The 11,402-nt window shown below is 39.1% G+C and overlaps 1 protein-coding gene across 1 annotated transcript in view; it reads left to right on the forward strand.

Annotated features, from left to right (window-relative positions):
• The window catches only part of LOC139744171 (small G protein signaling modulator 1-like), a 136,709-nt gene extending 126,751 nt beyond the window's left edge, over window positions 1-9,958 (forward strand). Inside the window, exons 18-24 of the mRNA XM_071654625.1 lie at window positions 2,318-2,534; window positions 4,100-4,507; window positions 5,480-5,687; window positions 7,612-7,721; window positions 8,483-8,579; window positions 9,124-9,291; window positions 9,685-9,958. Coding sequence (XP_071510726.1) covers window positions 2,318-2,534; window positions 4,100-4,507; window positions 5,480-5,687; window positions 7,612-7,721; window positions 8,483-8,579; window positions 9,124-9,291; window positions 9,685-9,773 — 1,297 coding nt within the window. The 3' untranslated portion in view covers window positions 9,774-9,958. The remainder of the gene's footprint in view (window positions 1-2,317; window positions 2,535-4,099; window positions 4,508-5,479; window positions 5,688-7,611; window positions 7,722-8,482; window positions 8,580-9,123; window positions 9,292-9,684) is intronic.
• The last annotated feature ends 1,444 nt before the right edge of the window (window positions 9,959-11,402 follow it).

The raw sequence follows: 11,402 nt of genomic DNA on the forward strand, positions 1-11,402 counted from the left end.
AACATAGACAAATAAGATGAAATAAAAGACATATGCTACTACATTACACAAATAAAAACAAACAGACAGAACAAGACTAACAAAGATGGACTGATACAATTCAATAGGCATTTAAAAGATATTGTTTATATCTAGACTTAAAAGCACTTTGAGTGGATACATTCTTAAAAATTGAATCCAAATTATTCCAAAACTTAGCACCTTTATATAAAACAGAATTTTTTTGCTTTATGCTCAAGCGACAAAATGGCAACACAATGTTATCCTTATTTCGAATTTCAATGTTAAGTAATGCACAATTCAGTGTAAAAGAACCATCAAAAATGTCAGGTAAAATTGCATTCGAGTATTTATAGATGAAAAGACCAAGTTTGACTAAGACACTGTCAGACAGAGTGAGAGTATTCAATTTTTTGAAAAGTGGAGCGGTGTGGTCAAGAGAGTTGGCGTTTGAACAAATTCGAATTGCTTTTTTCTGTAAAACAAATAAACGACACAAATTAGTTAAGCTGGTTCCAGACCATACGAGACTACAATAATCAAAATGAGGCAAGATAAAGGCATTATACAACATAAAAAGAGTATGTTTCGGCAGTATTGAGCAAAGCTTATGCATTATACCAATAGAGATACTTACCTTCCCTTCCCTTCCACTTATCTTATTTTACCTTTTGAAAGTGATCGTATCATGTTTGTCTTTTACACCACTTGTGCAGTCGGTTGAGGATTTGTTTGGAAGAAAAGTCAAAGTGTAAGGAAACCTACTTCATTGGGATAGTGTAAATAACTTGCCTTCAGGTTCTATCCGTGGTAATGAAAGCCATTTCTGGTACCATCATGATGAATGGTGTAATTTAGATGAGCTTGCGTATTTTTTTTTTTTTACACTGTGTCCTTGCCACCCCACCTACACAGTCAGTATGTGTAGAAGCATGTCGGCGAGAGAAAAGAGAAGAAACCTCATTAGGGTGTTGGGTAGAATGTTGCCTTCAATTTGCATTCATGAAACTAAGAAGCATTTCTAATTCAATTCCATTTAATAGTCTTATGAAAATGAGTTTTCACACATTTTGTTTATTCTGACCCTGCCTCACCGCATGTGTAATGATGGTAGAAGCTTTATGGGAGAGCGATAGTGTAGTATATTGGAAAACTGCTCTTTTGGATATTTGATAGAACATTGCCTTCACTTTCCCTCTAATATTAAAGCCATTATTGATATCATGACTGTTGTATGACATATGGGGTGAGTGAGGGGGTCATTAGAATCAGCATCAGGATGACGCACCCATATCACCCCGTTGAGGACGAGTCTCGAGAATACTCGGGCAGGTGTCTGTTGGAAATGTGTGTTGTAGAAAAATAAGCCCATCCTCAACAGGTTAAACACTCCATAGCATGCCTGTCAGACAGGATCACAAACTGTGCATGCACACAGAGGATCTACCGCATGTCCCCCCAAAAAAATTACAGTCAGACTTTCTGCAATAATAACTTCATAGAGAATCAATGAATATGCAATTTCAAGGAGTAAAACTATAACTTGTTATACATCTTACAGAAAACCCCATTTGATTTGCTTCAGCTGTCACAGAGAAATTAGGATTTTTGTAGAGCAAGTGAAGAATCCCTTCTCTCCAAGTTTTGTCCATCGTGCTCACACCTTGCAAATTGCTAAGCGCATCCATAAGTGCTAAACTTGGAAGAGCGGACCCATGACATACTTTACAACGATCCGTATATCTCTGTGACCACTTAAACCAAATTGAATGGGGTTTTCTGCAAGATGTAGGTAAGAAGCATAGTTTCATACCATGAAATAGCATTCACATTGTTTAATCATTTTGAAAGTTATCAATGCGAATATCCGATTGTAATTTATTTATTATTTATTTATTTTTTATTTATTTTTTTTTTGGGGGGGGGGGGGAGGGGGACATACTGTAGAGCGCATTGTACCTTGTGCATACTCTTCATAGGAGGCTCGTGCTTGTAATCATGCATATGCATATTCCAAGGTGGTTTGATTCATTACACACATGCATATTCATAAAGGGTGTTCTGAAAATGAGTTTTCACACTTTGCTTGTTGTGGCTATGGCCTTGTCACACCCACTTGTACATATTAAAGGTCAGAGATCAAAGGGAAATTGTACTGTAGTATGAAAAATATCACTTTATGAGGACATTTAGTCTCTTCTTGAATTTACTTTGCATCAGTGAACAAGTTAATAGAGTTTCATTAGAATGAGTTTTCACACATTTTTTTTTCTCTCTTTCTCTTTTAAATCTGGGAATCGTCACCTCATCCTCACAGTCGCTGCAGGAGTCTGCGGCAGGACACGCTGGAAACGGAGACTGGGCGGAGTCTGGGCAGCGAGGTGTCGGCCGACATCCCCTGCGAGGTCATCCCCACGGAGAAGATGTCGCCGCCGGGCAGCGACGAGGGCTTCGGCGACGCCTCCAGCATCACGGACAGCAGCCGGCACAGCTCTCGCCTCACGTCATCCACCTTCTCCTACGACTCACGGGAGGTGAGCTTCCCCGTTGCCAACTTTGACCTTTCTTCATTCCTTCTCTACTTTGATCAATACTCTCAAGTTGCAGTCTTTTGATGTAGAATAAAACTTGAAATAAATTCACCCTTTTAAGTCTTGTTTGTCACGGGAAGCAGGCTATTAATGTTCCTTTTGGGTCTTTGATTTTTGGTTAAATTGCGCAAGATGTTTTGATGAGTCGTTTGTGTCTATGCTGTAGAATATCCCCTATATGTGACCCTGCATCACAAAACCAACAAAAAGTCGCCAGACATGGATTTTTCGTTAAGAGCAGATTCTGAAAAAGCAGACTCTATGCTTTAAAATGATGTTTAACTCGAATCAAATGACTCTCTTAACCTATCTAAATATTGGAAAGAAAGGACACACTCTGGAAAGTGTGAACTGAGAAAATAGGTTCTGAAGTACAGGGTCTATTCAAGCGCTTGATGTTTACCAAGCCATGCTAGCTGTAGGATGAATGGAACAAAAAACTGGATGTTGACCATTGGGGCAACAACAATGAAGGGATTATCCGATTAAGATAAGATTTAGCATGCTTCATTAACACATTCTGTAGATGATTAATGCCAACTTTCAATGCAGTAGCATCATTCTTTCCAAAGTTATTGGAGTTGAAAGTGAAGAGTAAGGACAGGGTTTTTAAGAAATGAAAAGAGGGCTGTATGAGAAACACCCAATCACACTATTCCACCAAAAAGTGTTCGCGAAAAACTGCTGAAAACGCAAGTTCCTGTTTGTTTTATGATCCCAAACTTTATAAACATAATGTAGAAGAAGACTTGCTCTTTCAGAAAATATGACAAACTTAAAATTGGTAAGGTTGACCCATTTCACCTATTTTCAGTCCTCACACAAACTCACTGCATGCGACTTTTTGTTCGTTTTGAGATGCACGGTCACATATTTTTATCTTACCAGTCAGCCAAATGGTTGAGAGTCTAGTTTTCTCTCTCTGTGTTTTTCTAATAATGTCAAGTAGACTTGAGATTTATTTTGTGTTTTTTTGATCATGCCAAAACACTCAAGTTTCCTTTGATGTTTTACTGATTATGCCATGTAAACTTGAGATTCATTTGTTGTTTTCCTGATAATGCAAAAAAAAAGAAAAGAAATTGTGTTTTACTGATGATGCCAAGAAAACTTGAGTGTCCTTTGGTGTTTTACTGACATGCACACTGCCACCCGTATTGCTTCCTCCTACTGCAATTCTCATCGTTACCTGTTACCCTTCATCACATTGTCTCCATGGTGATATCCATCTCAGTTTAGGAATTGTGCTAAGTTCATCCCTTCTTCATACTTCATATTCTGAAAGGTACCAGAGGCATCAGCACATTTGAATCAACTTACCTAGTTGTCAGAAATTGGACAGAATTTTTGGCTAGGCATACAAGCATACAAGGGGTTTAAAAAAAGTTTCTTTTGACTTTCAGGCCCCTTTAGACCAAGTTGTCAGACATCACAGTCACTGGCAGACTGACAGTAAGCAGTTATACCCCACTGAATCTTTATGCTGCTCCAACATGTATATTCCATAGGTGATCCACGAAGGTCATAATGGTGACATCGGCAGCGACATGGACGATGCTGACGCCCACAAGAAGACGCTCTTCAAGGAGGAAGACGAGGAGGAGCAGCAGGGCGGGGCTGAGGTCATTGCCCGGAACGGAGACGGCAAGGCCATCACCGTGGAGCTGGTCAATGGGAAGTCCACCGAGGATGAGGATGACGAACATCATCGTCACCATGACAACCAGCGTGCGGAGGGAGACGGAGACGGAGCTGGGGAGGGGGAGGAGGAGGGAGAGGGGGCGGCCGGCTCCAGCCGGAGCAGTGCGGATCCGGTCCTGGAGATGAAGGGGCTGAACATCCCGGAGTCATCTGGTCACCTTGTGGCAGACATGTGCACAGCATCCCCCGCCTCCTCCAATGGAGGGGTGTACACTGTGAGTGTCTATTAATCCCCTGTCTACTGAGATTGAGTGAGCCTTTTACTATACCAATGAGAGTTACATAAATGGCAATCTATAGATTAACACCAGTCAATGCAGTCTTCCACACACAGTTCACCCAGTGTGGTATTCTATTTTATTTCATCAAAGCTCATTTTTCATTTTCATTTGCATTTCTTTGCCAGGGCAGCATTATACACAATTGCAAAAAGAAAACACATTATCATTTTTCAAAGCAGACATAGAAAAACAAAAAGATGGCAGGGATGGTCAATTTAGCTTTTAAGTTCTTTCATGGAATCCCAGAGTAATGATAGTTGTGGATGAACTGCATTTCCATGTTTGACTCTGAAGATAAAGTTGTAAAAGTTCTGCTTATTGTGGCTCATTCAAATCCTGAGAATTGAATATATTCCTTTGGATGTGTTACAGAGCTAAAAAGATGTAAGGAGAATATTTTTTGAAGTCAAGTTGTGTGTGTGTGTGTGTGTGTGGGGGGGGGGGGGGAAGACGTGAAAATCTATTGTCTGAATCTGCAGGTTATCCCAGGTAGGGAATATTTGCAGTTGTTGCCCTGCTCGCAGACTTATGAAGACCAGATGTTAAATCTGTACCTTTGGTTGTTGTTGTTGTTTTTTTTTTCAAATTCAGTCGATAGAAACTGCACAAGACTTGAGTCATATGTCTTATAGGCAGTGACATACCTGTAACCTTTACGCACAATGAACTCAAATTAAATTGCATTGTGTTTTTACTCTCATGTCGAACTCTTGTTTAGACATCATCTTGACATAAGAATTTTTTTAATGATTAGTTCTTCTGTTACACTTACATTTTGTTCTTGATAATTTATGTTTTATATTTAGATATTATGTGCACATCTTATAAAAGTCAAGTTCACCACATCTGTATAACAAGATGTATATTCATCTCTTTTCCATACCCCCTCCCTTTCTTGTTATCTAGAATGAACTCCTAGACTCCTTCAGTCTGAATCTCCACCGCATCGACAAGGACGTTCAGCGCTGCGACCGAAACTACCACTACTTCACCCCGGCCAACCTGGAGAAGTTGCGCAACGTCATGTGCACCTACGTCTGGGAACACCTGGACGTGGGCTACGTCCAGGGCATGTGTGACCTGGTTGCTCCGCTGCTGGTCATTCTGGACGACGGTAAGTATCCCCACATTGGAGCAGACACCCCCCCCCCCCTTTCCCCCAATACACACTACACCTCCAACCACCCATTGCCCGCCCCACCACCACTGTGTCTTTGAGAGATTTCTGGGTCTGTGGCATGCTTGAAACTGTTTTGTGTCACTTTTGACCTCGAAAAGCATTGTGCAGTTCATGGTTAAGTTTGATACATATTTCATGCGTAGATTTCATGCTGCTAGGCAAATATGCTTTCTGTTGCAAACATTCTGTAATACCTATTACGCACAGATATTTTCATGTTTCTCCTCCTCATATGAGGCATCAGTCATCATTTGTGGAATATCTTTGTTATATTATTTGAGATACAAATCCAAAGTATTAGAACAGACACCTTGTCTCTCTGATCTCTATGAAACCTAAGTTCATAAAAATTGACTTATGTAGATGTAGATGTATATAGTTGCCATTAAGTTTGAAGCAGACACTAACAAAATATCCAGCAGAGTATTCTTGCCGGTTTCATGCCTTTGAAAAACATCAAATTCTGCTAAAAAGTGGGCACAATACATACTGCCTGATCTTATCGGCTGTGACCCGTTTGTGGGCCATTATGAAACTCGTTTCAATATGTTGAAGTTGCAGAGAGATGCCCTGCTGGTGTTATATCGTGCCTTTCTTTGTATTGGTAAGGGATGAAGAAGTTGTGTATTTTGTTATGTGAGCATGGCAATTATTCCCTTAATGAAAAAGATTCTTTGTAAGATCATATCAATAATCAGAATTAATGTTAGCTTATGAAGGGTACAGTGTAAGTTGCAACAAAATAATCCTTTCTCAAAAAACAAAACCTGTCTTTTTTTTTTTTTTTTTGGTCACATAAATTCCTTTGTAATGGATGCATAATAAAATCTGAGTCAAGGTTCAATGTGTATATTCTGCTACCAATAAATGTTCAAATTTGTACCAATTCTCCCATAACATAAATGTAATCTTCATAGAATCTTCTAATGCATATCATTGTTTTTTCATGTATCTCCACTAGGTGGAAAAATTGGTGAGACACTGTCTAATTATTTGCAACTTTACGCTTCATACATGCTTGTGCCCTGCATTGTTTTGATATTACACTTTGTGAAAATGATAGTCGTGTTGATTTTTGCAATGGTTCATTTGTACTTTGCTTGGATATGATATGCCAAACTTTTAAAGGATTCTAGGCTACCAACAGACATGTAATCATCAGAAACTCTGGTCTGTGAAAGCTTATGCCAGATCCCTGCTTTCCTGTGTGTATATTATGTCTCATTAACAAAATGTGGTTTAAGCAAAAAGAAGAAAAAGAAAAAAAAAAGATACATGTAATTTAATAGTCAATTGTGGCCACACCGGAGGATCTTAGCTATGATGGTCTCTCTCGTGTTATGGTTAGTTTTTCTCTTCTCCTTTTTTTCTCTCTCATATTTTATCGATTTATTTATTTTTCTTCTTTCCGTCATTCTTATTCCCTTTGAATGGAGGGAGCAGAAACCTGAAACTCACTCTCAAGTAGTAAATTATCTTTTTCTATTAGCTTGTATGTATGTCTGTATTTTATTTTCACGTACCGTGTATTTGTTTATTTTGTTCTTTTTATTTTTTGTGTATCTTCAGTTTTTGTCCATCTGTTCTACCTTATTTAATAAGATATTGTATTTGTTTGTTTGTTTATTTGTTATTTACACATTTTTACAGTTTGCTGTGAGTCCTCGTTATGTTAGCAGAGGACAAATGTTCATACATTATATGTCAGGTATGAAAAGTACCTGAGGGCATAAATGTGTAACTATTGCATCTTGGATTTTATACATGCTTTGAGTTTATCTTGGTCCTGTTGCATTGAGTTGCATGCATGAAAACAGTGAAGAGAGAAAAAAGCTTGATTATTGACTTTTCACCGCAGAGGCCAAGACGTACAGCTGCTTCTGTGAGCTGATGAAGCGCATGTCAAAGAACTTCCCCCACGGCGGCGCCATGGACACGCACTTCGCAAACATGAGGTCGCTCATTCAGGTGATTTGCGATTGGCTTTCATTCATTCCATTTCCGAGTACGCGTGTTTGGATCATTTACAGGACTCCTACCCACAACAATGTAACTTTTCCATTTCTTGTAATCAGTGTCTGTAAAACATTTACAAATCATTTCTGGGCAGTGCTTGTTTGAGAGATCCCAAAGAGTCTCTTTTCATGGCAACTGTTGGCGTGCTCCATTACTGTGAAAACTTAAAGCACTATACAGGATGTCCTGAGAGTATGCTTCTCTTATTTACTACCCTACGTCATACTGCTGATCTATTGTAGCTGTGTTAATTGACTGATAATGGTTGTCATCAATGACATTTCATGTGACCCATGATTGTACTGTAAAAGCGGAAATTTTCTTGGCGTTTAAATTTTTGCACATTTTGCGCAACCAGAAACTAGCGCAAAAATAAAAGCACGTGAATATTTTTGCTTGCCAAATGTTCCAGTAGTTGATGTCTTGATTCCATGGAATTAAAAACACAAGAAATTCTTCTTAGCCGGCTGAGGGCAAAAAATTAGTCGTGCAAAAATATCCACTTTTACAGTAGTTAGCTGACCATCAGAGCAATGATACATTTTCCCGCCAGTATGGTACTGTTCTCTGCATCAAGCTGAAGAAAGCGATGGAAACTACGACAAATGACCTTTTTCTGATATGACTTAATACCTTATACTGTTTGGAAGAACATGCACCATTAAGTCCCCATGGTATTCCATAACTGATATGGTAATGCCTTTTCTCCTCAGATTCTGGACTCGGAGATGTTTGAGCTGATGCACCAGAACGGTGACTACACCCACTTCTACTTCTGCTACAGGTGGTTCTTGCTGGATTTCAAGCGAGGTGAGGAAATTCTCGCAGAAATGCTTTTATGACCGATTCATTTGTGACTCATTTGGTGGGCATGTGCCAGTAGTAGAAGTAGTTGGTAGTTGTAGTAGTGGCAGTTTGAGTAGTTGTTAGTGGTGGTTGTGGTGTTGATAGTGGTAATGAAATTTGTAATAAATGGTCACAAAATTATGTCAGCTCTAGCACGTAATTGGGCAAAACCACTCTTTTCACTATCAAAAAGTGTTGTGATATCACTCATGTACATACTCCTTGACATCGGCATACACTTGTAGGTAGGTACAATATGAATTCTAAATGATATCATGCCCCTGCAAAATTATAAATTTTGTATTTCTATAAAACTATTGAATTGAAATGCTGTACACCTTCGCGAAGTTCATATCTGCCTCTAATTCTCCAGTTGGTCATTCCACTTAACACCTTGTGTGCTTTGAGCGACGTTTGACACAGAAAATTCCATAGTGTTACACACATGGTCCAAAGTCCCAGGCACAGAAATGGTTGAAATGATTGCCTGTTAATCTCTCCGTTGTAGAGCTGGTTTACGACGACACCTTCTCCGTCTGGGAGACGATCTGGGCGGCCAAACACTGCGCCTCGGGCCAGATGGTGCTCTTCATCGCCCTGGCCCTGGTCGAGTACTACCGTGACATCATCCTCGACAACAACATGGACTTCACAGACATCATCAAGTTCTTCAATGGTGAGTTCTTCTCATCATGCCAACTTCACCGATGCATTTGTTCTCCCGGGGGTGGCAAGACCTCGTATCTCAATTAACACATATCAAAAAACAAACAAACACCGAACTCAGTTTTGAGTATCACAAGCACTGCTTTGAGTTTTAGAACCTTGTAATCATCAATATAAAGCAAAACAATGTTTCCACATCATTTAACATAACCATTCATTTTTTTTCCGAAAATGTTGCAAAAAATAAAACAAGTTTTTTCACTCCCTTGAAAATTGTTTTTTTTTTCTTTCTTTCTTGGAGACTCCCATGGAATTGCATCACTTTAACGTACCAAAGTAATCATTTATTCATCTTGTCATGTTGGTGGATTCTTTGTTATTTTTTTTCAACTCGTTTTTCCAGAAATGGCTGAGAGGCACGATGCCAAGGCGGTGCTGAAGATTGCCAGGGAGCTGGTGCACCGGGTGCAGAGTCTCATAGAGAACCAGTGAGCAAGGGATGGAGGACAAGAGGAAGAGGAGGAAGAGGAGGAGAGGATGCTGGGCTGTGGTTGCCATGGCAACAGGCATCTCCCATCCAGATGCGTTGGTGTGCAATCAATCAAACAAACAATTTCAGGTGCTTTGCTCTGGCCCTGCTGTGTTTTCATCTTCAGAGTCACTGTGCATATTTCATCAAAGTCTCGTGAAATATGATTAATTTTTAAAAATTTTTTGTTTGTTTTTGTTTTGCATGCATGGATGTTTATGTGCCACAATTGGAATTGTTAACAAGAGTTATTCTTACGAGATTGTTATAATTTCTTTTTTTTTTATTTTCACTTTACTACTGTGGCCATATTGCTGCTTGTCTTGCGAGAGAATACCTCAGATATTTTAAATCAAAATTGAGGCATTTCTGTCATTGTTTTCAGAATAGACAATCTCCACGTGTAGATGTAAAGTGATTTGTGAGATTCTGCAAGGGAGATGATTTAAAGTGACTGATGATGTACTCATGTGATTAGAAAAACATGATTTTACCCATTTGCCATATAAATCATTGTATTATTTTGAGATTGATTCTGTGTAATTGCTTACTTGAGATGGAGAGTGAATAGTAGGAAAGAAAAAGGAAGCTTGTGCAGTTTCTTTGACCTTTGACCTTAGTGCAGCAGTAATATTGTGCAAATGAAAAAAAAAAATGCAGGCATAGAGCAACATTGAACTGCCAAAGCCAGCTCTGGGATAAGAGTGAAAACAAATCACTGTTGTGACTGTGTTGTGCTGCCCTCTATGTTCTCAGATTGACATCAATAATATGCGAAGTGCCAAGCATGAAGCTGCCATCTACAATTTTATTAATCTCCCTTTTTCTATTTAATCCATTCGGTACAGCTCAGTTACAGGGATGTTTGCATTTTTTTATTTGTGTTAGATTTTTATTTTATTGTCATGGGAAGAGGTTCTGTCTTATGCATCTGCAACAATATTTTACTGATCACCTTTTTTTAAAAGCTCTTAACACTGCCATTCAATGTATGTTAATCACATAAAATCTTCCTTCATTTTCTTTTAGGGAAAGATATATGATATATTTTTGCTTCTTTATTTTTCTGTGCATCTGTGTATGCCACCCAACAATACTTCTCTCCGGCATTCTCCAGAATGAATTAACCAATGTCCTTCACATGTATGGAATGAATCAAATCATTATCAAATCAAACCAAATCAAATCAAATCAACACATGACTATGCAAACACACTGTGACACCTCTGATCTCCACACAAGATTCAACCTTACATAACAACCTCATTAACCAGTCAACTTTTTCTCTCATTTGTATGAAGCAAAGCCGAGTTCCCTTCATGTACTATAAACTCTCCCATTGAGTTTGGAAACTCTTTGCACGTTTATGATGGTCCTACTTGCTCGTCTCCCCCCGCCCCCCAATATTTCACTGTGTCCTGACAGTCTGTAGAACCTTAAAGAACCCCAAACAAACTCCTCAAGTGTGTCCAATCCCAGTTTCTTGGCACACCCCAAAAGTACCACAATTGCCTGTCATGTTTGGCCATGCTCTTCTCTTGGTGTTACCCTTTCACACAAGTGACACAAATTCTACCATATCTGGGATATGG

The sequence above is a fragment of the Diadema antillarum genome, unplaced genomic scaffold (genome assembly GCF_040938485.1).
Source record: "Diadema antillarum isolate AM-2024a unplaced genomic scaffold, OU_Dant_1.0 seq00001143_RagTag, whole genome shotgun sequence".
Taxonomy (NCBI): domain Eukaryota; kingdom Metazoa; phylum Echinodermata; class Echinoidea; order Diadematoida; family Diadematidae; genus Diadema; species Diadema antillarum.